We start from the raw sequence: 17,529 nt of genomic DNA on the forward strand, positions 1-17,529 counted from the left end.
TATACATACAAATGTGCTATTCTTTACAGTTACCTTAAATACGTTCAGTCTCATCGATAGTGGCAAACATGGCGCTCTGACAAATCGTTCACTTCAATGTTCACAATGTTTGCCATTGTGTAATTTTTATGATTACAGCACGCGACATCAAACGACATTATTAAAGAAAGCGTATCTACTAACAGTAAATCAAGAATTTCTCAAATTAATTGGTAGGCAAGAAAGTGACGGCAAATCTAATTACACGTATGAGTCGTTGTGAGTGGACTTGATGAAATTATGTTGTATATACATACATACATACATATGTACACTAGGATGTCCGCTATTTCCTAAGTTGATTTTTTTTTACAAACGGGCTTTAAAGCTTAATAATTTTTTTCATAAAAATATGCCTTTAAAAGTTATGGCCAGTTAAATTAATGCATCAAATGTAGTTCATACAGGACACCATGTCGTATGAGCAACACAGAATGTATGCATAATGACTTGTATGAGGGCTCAGTACATTTGATGTAAATTTTAAAGATATGTATAAAAATAAATATTTTTATGAAGAAAAGCAATGAAATCTTTTTTGTAGTGCGAAAAATTTTGTATTCGAATTTAATTTTTTTAAATTTTAGATTTACTAACTTATTTAAAATATCACAAAATCCCAAATGATATGCATGGGACAAGAAATATGATTCAAGTTTTTGATATGATTTAGGATTTGATTTTTTTAGTACGAAAACTGAAACCTTAACGGCCGTTTACAAAAAGAAAATCAACTTGGGATATAACGAACACCCTAAGCATATAGTTTTGAACATTTTTCATAATTATTTATTCTGTTTAGAGTCACTTTGATAAAACAGACGGATGATCTGAGTATTGTGAGAATCTATTTTGATTCTACGTACGCTATACTATTCGCAAAACGCTCACTCTACAATTGGTTGGAAATATTATGTGAGTAATAAGTAATAACGATGGCGATTTTTTATAAATCCACTTTGTTTTCTTAAATGTAGATGCTTTTAATTTTTTTTAAGTTTAATAAACTTTCTTTAATGTATTTTTCTTTGTAGCAAATATTGGCGGAGTCATTGGCATTTTTGTTGGCTGCTCACTCATTAGTGTATTTGAGGTTATCTACTTTTTCATCGTAAGATTGACACATAATATTCGAAAATATTACTAAATTATAAAAAAGATGTTAATAGATAATCAACTGAACGCCTAGAAGCTTTAAGTGTAATCATTTTTATACTCTTGCAACATGTGGCTAGAGAGTGCAATAATTTTGTTACCCTAACGGTTGTTTATATCACCCAAACATAATTGAGTTAGATATAGGATCATGTATATAAATGATTAGGATGAAGAGACGAGTTGAAATCCGGGTGATTGTTTGTATGCTCGTGCAAGCTGTAACTTTAGTAAAACTTGAGATATCCTGATCAAACTTGGTATGCGCGTTCTTTGGCAAAAAAGTAAGGACGAGATCGTATGTGAAATCACTGGACATACTGGGCCCATTTCAATCAAAATCGGTTTATATCTTTATCTTGGTGGTTCTACGTAACATTGTGAAAATGAGCGCAATCGGACTATAACCACGCCTACTTTCCATATAGTACAATTTTAAATTCTATTTGATTCTTTCAGTTCCCAGTACACAAATTAAGCACCAATGAATACATTCGGGTAAAACTTTGCACAAATAGTGTCTTTGGGGTACCCCATCTCGTTATTAAAAATTGTCAAAATCCATAACTGCTCAAGCCCCCATATACCGAATGTGTGTGCCCCAGTGCGTATGGCTCTATTTTTGCCGAAAATATCGGTCAATATATAATATTGAAATTCGGGGGAAAATGTTTTTTTTTTTGTTAATAGTTTATCATTGTGTCAAAAATGGGTTGAATCGGGTTAATAGTAAGGAAGTGTAAATCTAAATAAAGAATTTCAAACTTCCAGTTCCATTTATAATACATATGTACTATGTCGGCTTATATTTTTCTAAAAACAGTTATCTTTGTGCTTAAATAGATATAATCGGGTGAAAAATTGTCTTGGCCCATTAAACTGACAAACCTTTTGCACCTTATAGTATTTGACCGGCTTTGATCCTTGCAAGTTGCAAGAGTATAAAATGTTAGGTTACACACGAACTTAGCCCTTTTTTACTTGTTTATAAACGTATTTACAATTTATTAATAAAACACTGAAGTCTAGTCAATATTGGATGCCATCACGGGGCTTTATTAAACAAAAATACAATTCCACTTGCCGCTTAATGCAATTTGTAGAACTATATTATATATTTGTGTATTTATTTATGTATAAAATGTGTATGTACTTATTTTAAGAAATATTTATTTTACCATTATTCGACTCTGACAATTATTAAGCTCAAAATTTTAAATAAATATTTGTTGTGTGTTTTGAAGATTGCATAATTGGTTTTATCTTTACTTTTTATCGATATATGTATGTAGGTAAACTGCTCTTTTCTATATTATTTTTTCTTGCTGGTGTTTAGTTTTGTTTTTGTTTTTGCTGTAAAAAACATCAAATATGAAGGCATAAATTGACAAGTCTTTTGAGTGGTTTGCTATTTGCTCTAAAATATTTGACAACTTTTTTATTCAATAGTTTGGGTAAGTTAAAAGTTGTATTTGTATGTATCTAACTACTAGTGGACGAGCATAAAATAGGACTGAACTGTCTTAGTTGTTATATACTGGTATGTATGTGTATATATAGGACGTATAGTATTGTATAAGTACTTTAGTTTGCTAATAGACTATAAGACACATGCAAATTGATGTTTTACTCTTAGCTGTTTTTTGTTTTGAATATTCTAGTTGCTAATTATGTTAGCTAATTTGAAGGCCATTGAGATTTAATATTAAAAAAAAATTGTTTTGATGTATACATACAAATAAATTTAAATAATTTTTAAAACTTTGGGGAAAAAATTTTGTATATATAAGAATATTGATTCAGATTTGCGAAATACCCTTAAAAAAAAATCCGCATACAAAAAACTGACTGAACTGAAGTATGTATACCAGTGTCGGTTTTGTGACTATTTCACGCTATAGTATATTTGACTGTTGAAATGTAAAGAGCGAATTAGCTTCAAATTAGTAGTGACGGTAAATTTATTTGGTTTTCTCTTTTGCTTTCCTCAAATTAGTCACTTTATATGTATTTGGGTCAAGGCTTAAAACATAATTCAATTATATAAGGTTGCGTTACTTGAGAGCTTACTTCTAACGAAAATAATTCTTAATCCATACCAAAAAATATCTTTTAGGTTTTTCTGATGAATATTTTGTTTATGGATTATGTGTGATTTACAATTTATTACTCAAAAAACACATTTCCACTGGCTAGAATATATGAAAAATATATTTTTGTATGATAAAAACAAAGCAAAACAGCTGATTTTGACATTATAAAATAATTTTGTGGGCTAAAGACACACCCTTATATAATTGAATCATGGCTTTTAATAAATTTATCTTTTCAACTAATTTTTATTTTTTTTTTTTTTTGTTTTTGAAATTTCATGGAACACATTATACAGTTACACAATTGGAATTTCGTGTAAATCATCCACGCTCACATACAGTGCAAACAAAAAGTTTTGCATCAATTATGTTACATAAAAACCACAGAATTCGTTTTTTTCTTTTTTGGAATGTGTAGCTGCGTTGCAACTGTAAATTAACACTGTTGGGTTATATACGAGCATTTAATTTTTACCAAACACATTGTACGTTTAACAGACAAGTTTACACTAGATTTAACTGTAAGTGAATGTGTATATGAAAATAAGCAGGACAACTACTATAAAAAAAACATGATTAAAAATATTAACAATGCATACGCAGATATGTAAATATGTGTATATGTACCTAATAATACAGTATGTTTAGTTAAAATGCGTTGACGTATATAATTTGCAAACATTAATGAAAACAATACGACGAAAACGTCAAACGCATTGATAACATTACACTTTACACATTAATTTATAATTAAATAGTACTATTTAAGTATATAATAGAAATAAAATGAAAAGTGAAGCATGAAAATTTGTGTGTATATATGTGTTGTCTTTTTGTTATGCCTAAGATTGCTTATATTGTTATAGACCCGGAAACTCTTTGCAAAATATAATCATTTTGCATGTACTATATACTTCGCATTTCCGCTTTGTTCGACCTGAAAGTTCCGTTTGTCCTTTGCCATAACATCTTTGTCTTTTTGCGTCATTGTTTTTCTTTTTTTGTTTTAATTACTATATCGCTCTTATTCGATTCATAGATGTAGCACACCGTCTTTGGATTCACTGCCGCCGACAATTGTTGAGGCTGTTGATGCCGTCTGGTGATGTTGTGACGTAATTATCAGTGCCGGTGATGGCACCGTTGATTGTTGTGGCTGTGGAGCCACATTGTTGTGATCATCGAGTGTTATGCCGGTCAGATCGACGACTTCATCTTGCTCATCTTGTTCATTTTCATCCGATGTATTGGTTTGATTGGTATGATGTGAACCGCTCGATAATTGACTGTTGCGCGAGAAAGAGCCGCGTCGTGGTGAGGTAAGAGTACGTTGATTTGCCGGCTTCACCGTTATTATTAGATTAGAGCTATTTGCCACCATCATATCGGTGACCTAAATAAAATGTTGTTTTAAATGTATTGTCAATTGAAATTATGGCATACCTGATCCAGGGTTTTACCAGCCACTTCAATACCATTTACTTCTATAACCTCGTCGTTGACTGCTAAAAGTCCAGTGCTCTCAGCAAGCCCACCAGGTACGAGGCGCGATATAAAAATACCAGGTTGTTTCTCTAAACCGTTTGCGGTTACGCGCACAGACGTACCATCTCTATGGAAAAAATACACATTCAAAGCGTTTAAGAATGCTTATTAAGTCGAAACACGATAATTGGACTTATTTCAAGAAATAAAATAAATTGTGCACTGTACAATAATGAAGATTGTCTAGACAATTGTTAAAATTTAATATTTGCAAAAATTTTTTTTTTTTTCAAATTATCGAGTTCTGATTATGTACACACCCAATTTCATCACATCTTAATCCAAAATTACATACGAGCTGTTTATGTAGTTTAAGATTTTACCTTATATAAAATCCCAAAGGCTTATCGCTACCATATTTAAGTAGACGGACACGTCGATGCGTCTCTGGCACAATATCCACATCAATTATAGCCGATACTTGTCGGAAATCATGCGGTATTGATATTGTTGGTAGTTTTGTCTTGACAGGAGTCTGTCCCAGTATGCTGCTGATTAGATTATTGCGCGGTTTCATTGTGCCAAAACCGGGAAACTCTTCCAAATCATCTAGTTTAAAATAAAATGTTTAATAAATATATATAAAGCAAATAACTTGGGTTACTTACCTTTGCGTTGAACGATGATGCGCAACAAAGGTTTGGCAATTTTCAACGCTCTACCAAAGTTGTCATCATTATTAATTGGCAACAGATCATTATCACGTGGGTCAATGTATAAAATAATAAATTGTATTGTGTGTAGTCTATGCAATTTCTCAATAAGGGTAGAGAAATCTTCAAAATTTTGCAATTCGCCATGCCGTTTAAAGCTCCAGCGGCGGAATTCGGCATCAAACTAGTAATATATATACAAGTATGTATTTTTATGAGATTACGTTTTGCTGAAAAGCATTTTCATAGAATTTTCTTACAAGTTAGAAAAAGCGACAAAATGCGTACACAAAACACAGTAGCTGTACAGCCCTTTAAGGAAAACGTGGAATGCGCACAATGAATAAATTAATTAGTAATGTAAATTATCGAAACACTCCCTCTTCGCACGCAGTTATACGCCTAATATGTAATACAAGGTAATGGATTCTATACACTCGGTACCAGTGCAGTAATGAAACCCGCTGTACTCAAACGAGGTCACGTTTCACATGACATTGTGAACGCAATTGCCATAGGAACTAAGCCTATAAACACTTTTATGCTTTACTGCCTAAATAATAAATTTTAAAATTAAATTAAAGATCTATCTCAATAAGGGAGTGGACGCCTGTTGCGTTTTTATAATGAAATCTTTGATGATAGCAAACGTTCAGCACATTTACAGATAAGTATGTAATGTCAAGATTAACTGCGGCATGTTGCAGCATACCTAGCAGAGCTCGGTTAGATAGTAGACATTTATGGGATTAGCGACGGTAGCGGCATGGAAGTTGGCAATGGGTCTATTATGAATCACCTACGATACCTTGTTTGCTCAAGCGATGTCAATAACCACATATGTATCTCTATTTTTATATAATAGGAACTCCCAAATTAAGAAAATATCTAATTTATATTCTATACTGAATATTTCCAATTTTCAATGACTATGGATAGCAATTATTTTCTTTTCGTGCATTTCACTGGTTCACCTTTGATTTCACTTCGATTAGATTTGTTTCTCCGGTCACCATTGAATTTGTTTTATTTTTCGACATTTTGATTTATAGCATTAAAATGCCAACACACCAATCAAAAACTTCTGTAAAATTTCCTTATTTATTGTTGTTCACTCAATTTTATTTTACAAAACTAACAGAAAATCTAAAATTGGTTAAAAATTATAAAAGAAAGAACGAAAAGCAAAGTAATTGAACAACAAAAAATAAAAAGATTGCAGTGATGCACATACACACATACTTAAGCGCAAATAAAAATATTTTGTACAAGATTTTTCAGTCGCTATTGTGAATGAATTGTAGAGAAAAGTAAAGATTGCACACTTTCCCCACTAAAGACCGTTTTATGCATTTTCAACTTTTCAAAACATAGCTTTTTTAAGTAACAACAGAAAATTGTTAATAATAAAAATTATTAAAAGTGATAATTGAAACTAAACGGATAAATTTTTAAGGCAGAGGGATTTTTTGGGGACCTAGTAGTTTTATGAACGCGCAACACTGTCACTTCTATATACACAAACACAATCATAAAACGCTGCCGCTAGTAAAAGGGAACGTCAAAATAAGGATTTTTAGTTTTCGTATTAGCAACGTTTTCCACAATTTGTTTAATAAATTATAATTAAACTTTTATAAAAATGGATGTGCGTCCAAATCAAACAATTTATATTAACAATCTAAATGAAAAGATTAAGAAGGAAGAACTGAAAAAATCACTGTACGCCATTTTTTCACAATTTGGACAAATACTAGATATAGTGGCGCTAAAAACGCTAAAAATGCGTGGTCAGGCGTTTGTAATTTTTAAAGAAATCGGAAGTGCGTCGAATGCACTACGAACAATGCAGGGATTTCCATTTTATGACAAACCAATGCGCATCGCTTATTCCAAGACAGACAGTGATATAGTGGCCAAAATAAAAGGTACATTCAAAGAGCGTCCAAAGAAGGTTAAACCACCAAAGCCGGCACAAGCCACAGAGGATAAAAAGTGAGTAACATACTATCAGCTTGATATAAAGTATCTTTACTATGTATGTTATCTTTGATTCGCAGGGATAAAAAGAAGAAGGCGGCAAATGCAGAAAATACGAATCCTAATACACAAACTGAACAACCACCCAATCAAATTCTTTTCCTCACCAATTTGCCAGAGGAAACAAATGAAATGATGCTTTCTATGTTATTCAATCAATTCCCTGGCTTCAAAGAGGTGCGTTTGGTTCCAAATCGTCACGATATTGCCTTCGTCGAATTTGCCACCGAATTACAAAGTAACGCTGCCAAAGAGGCGCTGCAAGGTTTCAAAATAACACCTTCACATGCTATGAAGATCACATTTGCCAAAAAGTGAAAATCCGATCACAAGCATGAGGGTATCTTTACGATCTATATATTTAAATTTAATATAGCACTAGTGTTCTTTATGGCTACCCTCACATGTTGTGCTCGGTTATGTGCAAAAATTTTGTTTATATTTAGAATTTAATATGATGAAACAATAAATCTGAACAAACATAACAGTTAAATAATGAATTGATTAAAGTTATCCTCAATATCCCTTTGAATACATATTTCAATATGCTTTTATAAATTATAATAGTACATAGCTAGCACAATGACATGTGAGGGTGAATCTTCTGATAATCTGAAGTTACATAGTACATTGAAGTGTACCATATTTCTTCTGGAAATTAAGTAAATGCCAATTTGGCAGTGGAATGTGTAAAAATAAAAAGGTTTCATTTGCAAAGAAAAAGTACCTGGGTAAGTGATTGTTAATTTAAAACATGATAAGTATATTGATTTCAGGAAAACAAATCTAATATTAATATTTCTTTAGTCAAGCACAGTTTCTTCCTCGATTATTTGTTCGGCTTCCACAATTTCTGGCATATTTTCTACGGGTATTGGTTCGCCTACATATTTCTCCATATTCTTGACCAGTTTCTCTGAGTTGCCGCCAACGAATACATCAATAACATGATTATCCTTGATAAAAACGAATGTTGGCATACTGGTCACGTTGTACTCAAGGGCTATGTCTTCACAATCATCCACATTGACTTTCAACACAATCGCTTTCTCGGCATATTGTGTGGCCAACTCTTCGAGTTTCGGACTAATAATTTTACATGGCCCACACCAGTTTGCAAAAAAATCAATGACCACCAATTGACCAGAGCCGACGGCTTCCTCCAGCTTCTTATCCAGATCTTCTTTATTTTGTACAATATACACCATGATTTCGAGACGTGAGAGCGAAGTACTGTCAAATTGTATGCTTTTTCAGAGATAATTTTTGTGAATTTTTGTTTGAAAGTTTATTTTCAATATTTTCAGCCCTTTAACAGAAAAATCTGAACAGTGTGGTTGTGAATTTAAAGAGCAATTTTTTGTTTCTTTAGCAAAGTGTAGTTTGGTCAAAGGAAATTTAATTACATCAAATGTACAACATTATTAACAACCGGGCTTCAAACATAATATGTATTTATTATTAAAAATGTATCAATTTCGATTAAGTTGGCGCCAATGGGGAAGCTTGAGCCATTTGTGCAGTCGATTCCATAGGTATTCTTTGCTGTGATAGTCCAGCTGTTGTTGGATTTGTGGTTGGTGGGTCACTAATGACATTCGTTGGGTCTCCCACATTTTTTTGTATAATACTCAGTAACTTCTCTTCACTGCTTCCGGCAAACTTTTCCAAAACTTGATTATCTTTTAACAACATAAACGAAGGCATCATGCTAACATTGTTGTCAATAGCGATTTGTTCGCAATCATCGATATTAACTTTCGCTATGATCAATTTACCACAATATGATACTGCAAGTTCTTCGAGTTTCCTATTTATAAGCATACAAGCGCCACACCAAGGTGCATAAAATTCAACTAGTAAATATTTATTTCCCACATCACTCAAAAGTTTATTGTAGGTAGCACTTTCGGTTATTATTATTAATTCATTTACGTTTTCTCCAGCAGGAGTGTTTGGCGGGGTAACTGGGGGTAATGGATGGATTCTAGGTATTGGGTGTACTTGTGTGGGCTGTACCGCGGTACTTGCTAATGGCTGAGATATTGTCTGTGGCGAACGATTTACAGGCGTTGTTGGAGGAGTCGGTGGTGTAGCGTGAGCTTGTGCAGTGGTGTTTGTGGTATTTGCAACTGGAGGAGCTGCTGTCGTTGATGGTGGGGTTGGAGTTGGTTGTTGTCGATTCCTACCCGCTGGTGCTGGTGCCGTATTGCTTATGGGTCTGGGCGTTTGTCCAGAAGACATTTAAATTTTATTTATTTTCAATTTAAAAGACAATTATAAAATAACCAAAAAATTTTGAAATCTCAACTTGACAGTTTTTTATTAAATAAATATGCCAATATACTTGTACTTATGTACATATAGGTTCCTAGCGAAAACTTAGTATTATTCGAGATTATAGTAAACTATGAATAAACAGACATGCAAATTGAACGATCAAAATCAAGCCCTTTAATGGAAAACTATTTTATTTGAGAAGGCAACGTTATAATCTAAGAAGAAATTGTTCAGCTCGCATCACTATAGCATATACATACATATGTATGTATGTAGCTGCAATTCAAACTGAACGATCAAAGTGAAGTTCTTGGATGAAAATCTTTTTTTGTAAAGGGTATTTTCTTGCTGCAATAACAACTTAAATAAAATTTCAAATTTACACCGGGAGTTGCATATTCGGCTATATGTTGAATACATACTTATAAAAAATTTTTTTTACAAATACAGTTAAGGTGAAGAAGTATGTACATAGATATATTAAACATTTGTTGTGTTATAAATTGTTTGTATAACATACACACGCATGTACATATGGATATGCATATACTTATGCATTTAAATAAAACCGTTAAGCAACAAACTGTAGCCTAAATTTGGTATTTTAGAATAATGCAATTGAATGCAGGTTTACTTTTAGTAAAGCTCACAAAGTGTTAAGACGTCCCAGTTGTATTAATAAGACACTGGTCTTTATTTCATTGTAATTTTGTTTGTTTTGTACAAGTTTTCTTTTATTATAAATTATTTTGTCCCTATTCGACGATTTTCAAAAAAACTAAAAAACAAAATGTTGCACACTGTCCGAAGTAATGCTGATTTTGACAGACAATTGTCGGCCGCTGGCGGCCGTTTGGTGGTTGTCGATTTCACGGCCAGCTGGTGTGGTCCCTGCAAGAGTATTGAACCCAAAGTCAGAGCGCTATCGCGAAAATATAAGGACAAAGCAGTTGTGCTAAAAGTGGACGTGGACAAGTGTAGCAATGTGGCACATGACTATCGAGTATCTTGTATGCCCACGTTTGTATTTATCAGAAATGGACGTAAGATCGATCGTTTTTCAGGAGCTGATGAAATGGAGTTGGAGTACAAAATGTCAAAAATGGCTAAAGTTAAGTGAGACAAATGATTGTAATGTAAATGAAAACTAAAAAATTAAAATTTTAAATATTTATAACAGAGGTTTTGAAAAAAAAAACAAATATTTGTAATGTAATTAACTTTATTGTAATTTAACAAATGTAAAGTGCATCTGGTATGCCATTGAAAAATTAAGGAAACAATGTAAAACTATTGTATGTTAAATTATGTAATAAAATGACAATGAGCTAAAAAATTTGGATTTCTATTTAAAAAAAACACATCACTATAGTCCAGGATTGGCCTATAATTTAGTCTAAAATGAACTCTTGAGGTAAAAAACGAATTCGTTAGCCAAAAAATATTTTAAGAATTTGAAAATTGGACTTTGATCTGCGATTACGGTATTTAATAAGAAATGTTTCTTGAATGTTGCTTGATTCAAGGAACAGTTATGTTTTGCGTGGTTAGCGGATAAATATAGACACCAGCATCGCAACAATACGCCATAGTTGCCTTCAGATCGTCTTCGATTGGGTGTCTTGTGAGTTTTATGATAAAAAAATATTTACATTCTGAATCGCATACTTATATTAACAAATTTATTTCGGAATTAATTTGGATAATTTAAGATGGTCAACAGAATGGTACGGCATTTTATATTGATTGTAAAAAATAAACCGTTCAAAACAGTGGAATTAGCACCTTCAAAAATATTATTTAATTTTTTTAAATTATTAAAAATACATAAATGGACATATTTAAACTGTGTGGAAAATTGCTAAATGGTATGAAGTCAAAACGTCAAAATCGAAAAGAAAGTACTTAAAGTTTTTGTTTAATTATTAATATTTGCTTAATTAAGAGTTGAGCTAATTCAGACTTCCCAACTTTTTTCTTGTATGTATCCCAAGCAGTCATGGTACCCTATTGGTTAATTTTTTACGAACACCATCTACAATGGAATAGAAAAATCCAAATCCACGTTGTTTGTGAATGTTGTAAAAATTGTGACAAGAAGAAGAGAATAATTTTTGTCTAGCGATTTGTATGGATTTTCAATTGAAAGAGGTTTTTCGTAAAAATATATATATTTTGAACAAAATGAGTGTAAGAAATGAAAATCCGCGAACAGACGCCAAAGAGAGTACTGCCGTATTAGGAGAAATTGATGAAGCTGAAGTAACCACATAATATTTCACAATATTTTGTACGCATTTTTTATTATCATATTAATTTTGTTTTCTTTTTTATATTAAAGGAGGAAGCTTTGTTAAAATCTGATGATGAGTATGATGCTGTGCGAGCAAAGGTACAACCAGCAGTTGGAACTTTGGCGCCACCAACAGCAGTACTCACGGACGAAGATTCACTTATGAATGAAGCTGCGCAGCTACAAGATGGCACAATTGGTATTGATGATGCCAGTTTAAGTGACGAGGATATAGCCGAACCATCAGAAGTTGCCGTTGGGCAAAAAATGGAACATGGGCTCAGTGAGGACAGTGATGATGATGATGATGACATGGACGATTCGGAAAAGTCACTAGCGGCATATAAAAAGTTATGCAAAGAGTTGGATGTAAACCAATATGCATACGATAAATATATACAACTATGTGATTTAGCACAGTAAATATCTACAATTATGTTATGAGAATCAAATATTTAAAATAGTTTTTAAATTTATTTTACAGTACTACAGACGACCTGGATATCATAAGAGAAGCATATAGCCGTTTTTCCGCTGTTTACCCCTTGTCGCAAGAGCTGTGGTTAAAGTATTTGAGTATTGAAATGAATGTAGCTCTGTCTCCCAAGGAAATGGAATTTGTTGAAGGTCTTTTTCGAAAATCTTTGGCAGATTATTATTGTAAGTGAATTAATACATATTAAGATGACCTTCTAGATTGCATTACAATTTAATTTTTTGTAGCAACTGACATTGCTTTGGAATTTGCGGCATTAGCTCCACGTTGCGGTGATCCCGACAAAATATGGTGTGAATTATTAGGCACTTATGGTTTACATTGTCTTGAGGGCCAACAATTTTTCAAACTATACCGGGAGTTCTTATCAGCACATCCTGCTATGAGGTAAATAGATTTTATATATATAAATATAAATGCATAATATTATTCGCATAATTTCGTAGTGCGGAAGCAAAACAAGAGGCGTACATCAAGAGTTATCTACAAGAATTGAAATACCCTCTTTTTAATATGGAAGAGAGTTACATTGAATTTAAAGTATTTTACGAAAAGAACAAAGAACACATCAACCATGAAATAAGTTGGGAATTGTTGGATAAAAATTATTTCAAAGCAAAAGAATACCAGAGTAAAATTTTACCTTTCGAATATAAACTCAAAGAGTTAGATGTTAAGTGCTATCGCGAACGTGCTGAGATCTATATGAACTATATCAAAGAATCTGATAAATTTCTTGATGAAAATGTGTTGCAAACAGTTTATGAACGTATGGTGGCCGCCTGCTGCTTAAATATTGAATGCTGGTTAACGTACATCGACTTCCTCACCTACCGTGACGCTTACGGGCGACCAGAAGAACTACAAGATTTACCTATTTTCCGCCAAACAGCAGTTGATGTTAATAAGCGGGCGCTGCGCAATTGTACATGGTCGGAAAAATTGTATGTGAAACATATGTTACTGCTGGAGCAGTTGGGTAAATCGCGGGAGGAAGTGCAGGAAGTTTTGGAATGCTCTATGACAGCTGGTTTTCAAACAGCCGAGCAGGCTGTCACTGTCTGGTTGGAGTATTTAACGTATTTGCGACGGCACACGAATTACGAGAATGATGACGAGGTAGATTAATTTGTACACTTTTTTTTAAACATATTTTGGGTTCCAACTACATTTATGCGTGTTTTTTAAAACTTTCAGTGCGACATTCTACGTAAAAATTTCAATTTAGCTTGGACTATACTCGGCCAGCAATGGGGTGTGTTAGCGGATTGCAATTGCGAGATCTTACAATTGTGGGGGCGTTTGGAATATGGGCCGTTACAAGATGCAAAACGTGGAAAAGAGCTCTGGACAACAGCTATGGGTACTTTTTTATAATTTATATAATTTTTAGCAGTTAACTGTTTGTCTTTAAAACAACGTAGAAAGTGCCGACAATGCAACACGCTCAGGACTGTGGATAGAATTCGCACAATTGGAGCTGCGACGAGACTTGGAAGCCACGAGGAAGTAAGTTTTTTTTATAAATTTATATTATACAAAGTATTTTATATTCTGTTTAACTTCTAATATTGTGAACGCTTTATCTTCCATAGATTATTTCGCAAAGCTTTGCATTCACCTGGACTTGATAATCCAATGGTAATTGTGGCAGCTTGGGAACGCTTCGAACGTTGCAATGGCACAACCAAAACTCTTAGTAACTGCATAGGGGAATGTGCTGAATTCAAAATACAGTATCGTACAGAAGTTTTACCCGTGAAATCTGATTCAATGGCAGCTAATAAAAATAATCGAGGCTTAAAACGGAAAACAACCGCGGCGACTGAATCTACGCTGCCGGAAAAGAAAGCGAAGCCGGAAATATTACAGAAAAATGTACAACCTAGTGGCAATAGTGGAGGTGGTGGTAATGCCAATGTACCTGGAGCAAAACGAGTTGAAACCGCCACATTTAAAGAACATGAAAATCAAGAAATAGATTTAACCAAAGATCATCTACGCATATTTCTGAGTAATTTGGACTACAGGTACAAAGCCCAGCATTTACTTAGGAAGAACTAAAGTAATAAGAAAAATTTTTCATTTTAGTTTATCTGAGGATGATATACGTGCCAATTTGCCTAGTTTAAAAATTGTAAATGTGACGCTTATACGTTCTGCGAACGGCAAAAGTCGAGGGTTTGGTTATGCAGAACTGGAAAACGAAGTAAAAATCAAAAATTTTTATTTTAGTTTATAACGATTACAGCCACTTCTATTTTACCTTTAGGATGAAGTCGAGAAAGCGTTAGCTATGGATAGAATATCCCTGAATGGTCGGCCGCTGTATATATCCAGTGTTTTGCGCGACAAAGAAAAGCGACAGAAATTCAAGTATTCAGGTATGTTTACACATATATAAGATTACAGACTTGGCACAAGTGTACAACTTTCCTAATGATCAGATGATGTTGAACCAAAGAAACTTTTCGTCAAAAGTTTACCCTCCGACACCACAAAGGAAGAATTAGAGCAGATTTTTGGCGCATTTGGGAAATTGCAAGATGTTCGTTTAGTATATCACAAGTACGTTGCATTTAAAGTTTTTTTTCATTACAAGCCAAATAATAAAAATTAATTGTATTTGCAGAAGTGGTAAATTCAAAAATATCGCATATATCGAATACCAAGATGAATCAGCTGCAGGAAAGGCAGTGCTTGCTACTGATCAACTCGAACTGCGTTCGCATATTGTAAGCACACATATAAGAAATAATTTTGTTGTCGTGTATTAAATAATTTTAATTTACAGATTACAGTAGCGATCTCAGCACCGCCTCCAAAACCTGCTTCGACCGCCATAAATGCAAATAAAGTGCTTGGCATAAGCAAAAAACATAATAAGGCTTTTGATCAAAAGCCACGCATGTCACTTATACCAACAGTGGTGCGTAAACAACTTACCACCGCGCAAGATACTAATGTCACTAGTGCAACAACTAGCAAAGCTACAAATGGAGCGTCTCTTTCCAAAACAAATGAGGACTTTCGAAAATTATTACTCAAATAAGTGTGGCTTGTCGTCATTGAATGAAATTACAGCCACCACCGATATTATATCGGTAGTATTTATCTACCCCATTGTGAATTAAATAGTGATTAGATCGTAAATATTTAAACAAAAAACAAGAACAATGCACCATAATAATGTATTAATCTTTGTTTACATTTTGTCCTTCCTTCCATAACACGAAATAAAAGGTAATATATATATTTTTTGTAAGAATCACTTTGTGTTTTATATTAACACTCTCCACGTAATATCTACTCGCCAACATTGTAAAATTAAAAATATATATTTTGAATTTATTATACTTTGAATTTGACACTCTTGCTGACCGTCGCTTTGATACCGGATATTTCGCCACCATACCGTGTTGTTTCTTTGCGTACGGTGCGTACTGCACCCTTGCGTCGCACCAAAGCTTTGCGGAACTTGTTGCGATGTTTGACGCGTGGATTGCGCAATTCTTTCTTGCGCGCGGGTGTAAGACCTTTGTTTTTGGCAATTTGATAGGTAATGCCACGACGCGTATCCTCATCCGCATATGGATCAGCTTCAGTAAGATCCATATCTTCATTTTCATTGTCTTCATCATCGTCGTCTTCAGACTGCTCATCAGCGGGTTTGATATCAACTTTACTTTTCTCATCATATTTTTCGAGTATACCCAATTTCGTCTTCTTCTTAGATTTAGTCCTGTCAGCGATATCCTTCACATCCAATACTTGGAATTTATCACCATCCACAATTCGCTCTAATAATGCCTCCAGTTGTGGCCGTATTATATTATCGTATTTGTCTTGTAACTGTTTGATGAGTTTTTTCAATTGTAATAAACGTTTTGTAACTGGATGGTTGCGTACAGCGGTACGTTTAGCTTTCAAAAGCAAATAAAATGCTACGTTCGAGCAATAACTGAGCGCTATATTTTGATAGAGCTCTGCAAATTGTAAAGCAGGTATCTTTGGCACATTGTTTTGACGCACGTATAGCATAACGGGTGCTATAATCTGTTCCACCTCTTTCACATAATTTTCAAAATCGTCCACAAGTGGTGCGAACTCTGGTGAGTCTTCTTGAAATAATCTTAATTTATCTCGCTTTGTAATACCAGCAAGATCAGCTTTAACTTCGATTGGTTCTGCCGCTGCAGTTTCCATTTTTAGCTTTTTTTCTTTAGGTTTAACGGCATGAATAAGTGTGTCATCCAATAAAAAGTCCTCTTCTTTCATTTGTTTCGCTAAACGCATTTGTATCTTTTTCGCTTCCTCTTCCTCTTCCTTAGCCATCTCCTCTTGTTCCGCAGTATATGTGCCATAATCAGGATCCACAAAATCCGTATTGTAATAATTGCGGCTCTTATCGCCCCAATTTGCGGTATCGGGTAAGTCATCATCACTCTCGGCGCCCTCTATATCACTGTCCCGAATTAAATCGCCCACATCATCCTCATCATCGTCCTCATCATCACTTTCATCGAATGCCATCAATTCGTTTTCTTTGCTATCAACCTCACGTTTACGACCTTTTCGAACTTGGCGCAACAATTCTTTATCATCCTCACTATACTCCGCTTCAGAGTCTGTAGGTTCATAATCGTCAGCATCATCGTATCTTTTTTGGTCTATATGAATTTTATCTCCCATTTTACCAAAAATTAAAATTAATGGTTGGAAAAATAACTTTTAGCTTCACTTATCACACACGTGTGATTCGCGTCCAATCAAAAAACAGCTGTTTAATGATTCTTCCTCTTACTTCGTGACATTCACAGATAAATAAACAATTAGTAAAGAGTAGCCAACGTATTAACTATTTTAAAAACTGTTCTATAAATATGAGATGCATGTTGTTTAACTCATCTAAGAGATCCTAACGCCAACTTTATT

The 17,529-nt window shown here is 33.7% G+C and overlaps 6 protein-coding genes and 1 long non-coding RNA gene across 8 annotated transcripts; 3 read left to right on the forward strand and 4 right to left on the reverse strand.

Annotated features, from left to right (window-relative positions):
• The first annotated feature begins 38 nt into the window (after nt 1–38).
• On the forward strand, nt 39–2,425 carry LOC126759794 (uncharacterized). The gene is made up of 3 exons (XR_007667076.1): nt 39–258; nt 842–954; nt 1,074–2,425. It is a non-coding gene; the product is annotated as an uncharacterized LOC126759794 (long non-coding RNA).
• Nucleotides 2,219–6,688, reverse strand: LOC126759765 (partitioning defective protein 6). Its single transcript, XM_050474868.1, has 5 exons — nt 6,460–6,688; nt 5,441–5,669; nt 5,156–5,381; nt 4,731–4,899; nt 2,219–4,680 (listed from the first exon to the last, which is right to left on the reverse strand). Exons 1-5 carry the CDS (start codon nt 6,523–6,525, stop codon nt 4,321–4,323), a joined length of 1,050 nt encoding a protein of 349 aa, XP_050330825.1. The 5' UTR covers nt 6,526–6,688; the 3' UTR covers nt 2,219–4,320.
• A 331-nt stretch (nt 6,689–7,019) lies between these two features.
• Nucleotides 7,020–8,251, forward strand: LOC126759780 (U1 small nuclear ribonucleoprotein A). The gene is made up of 2 exons (XM_050474890.1): nt 7,020–7,480; nt 7,546–8,251. The coding sequence occupies exons 1-2, from the start codon at nt 7,128–7,130 to the stop codon at nt 7,841–7,843; spliced, it is 651 nt and encodes a 216-aa protein (XP_050330847.1). The 5' UTR covers nt 7,020–7,127; the 3' UTR covers nt 7,844–8,251.
• Nucleotides 8,252–8,257: 6 nt separating this feature from the next.
• Nucleotides 8,258–8,733, reverse strand: LOC126759785 (thioredoxin-2-like). Its single transcript, XM_050474898.1, has one exon. It carries the CDS (start codon nt 8,731–8,733, stop codon nt 8,329–8,331), a length of 405 nt encoding a protein of 134 aa, XP_050330855.1. The 3' UTR covers nt 8,258–8,328.
• Nucleotides 8,734–8,798: 65 nt separating this feature from the next.
• LOC126759779 (uncharacterized) lies at nt 8,799–10,592 on the reverse strand. The gene has a single exon (XM_050474889.1). It carries the CDS (start codon nt 9,767–9,769, stop codon nt 9,008–9,010), a length of 762 nt encoding a protein of 253 aa, XP_050330846.1. The 5' UTR covers nt 9,770–10,592; the 3' UTR covers nt 8,799–9,007.
• Nucleotides 10,593–11,406: 814 nt separating this feature from the next.
• LOC126759739 (squamous cell carcinoma antigen recognized by T-cells 3) lies at nt 11,407–15,862 on the forward strand. Of its 2 annotated transcripts, none has more exons than XM_050474834.1 (13): nt 11,407–11,532; nt 12,147–12,517; nt 12,583–12,758; nt 12,822–12,981; nt 13,041–13,713; nt 13,792–13,957; nt 14,019–14,103; nt 14,190–14,624; nt 14,686–14,803; nt 14,867–14,978; nt 15,042–15,162; nt 15,227–15,329; nt 15,389–15,862. In XM_050474834.1, the coding sequence occupies exons 1-13, from the start codon at nt 11,518–11,520 to the stop codon at nt 15,644–15,646; spliced, it is 2,793 nt and encodes a 930-aa protein (XP_050330791.1). In that variant the 5' UTR covers nt 11,407–11,517; the 3' UTR covers nt 15,647–15,862. The 2 variants fall into 2 exon arrangements, with proteins under 2 accessions (XP_050330791.1, XP_050330790.1); XM_050474833.1 differs by lacking the exon at nt 11,407–11,532 and adding an exon at nt 11,860–12,067.
• On the reverse strand, nt 15,848–17,363 carry LOC126759756 (something about silencing protein 10). Its single transcript, XM_050474859.1, has one exon. The coding sequence runs from the start codon at nt 17,284–17,286 to the stop codon at nt 15,946–15,948; it is 1,341 nt and encodes a 446-aa protein (XP_050330816.1). The 5' UTR covers nt 17,287–17,363; the 3' UTR covers nt 15,848–15,945.
• Between the last annotated feature and the right edge of the window lie 166 nt (nt 17,364–17,529).

Source organism: Bactrocera neohumeralis, chromosome 5 (genome assembly GCF_024586455.1).
Source record: "Bactrocera neohumeralis isolate Rockhampton chromosome 5, APGP_CSIRO_Bneo_wtdbg2-racon-allhic-juicebox.fasta_v2, whole genome shotgun sequence".
Lineage (NCBI taxonomy): Eukaryota > Metazoa > Arthropoda > Insecta > Diptera > Tephritidae > Bactrocera > Bactrocera neohumeralis.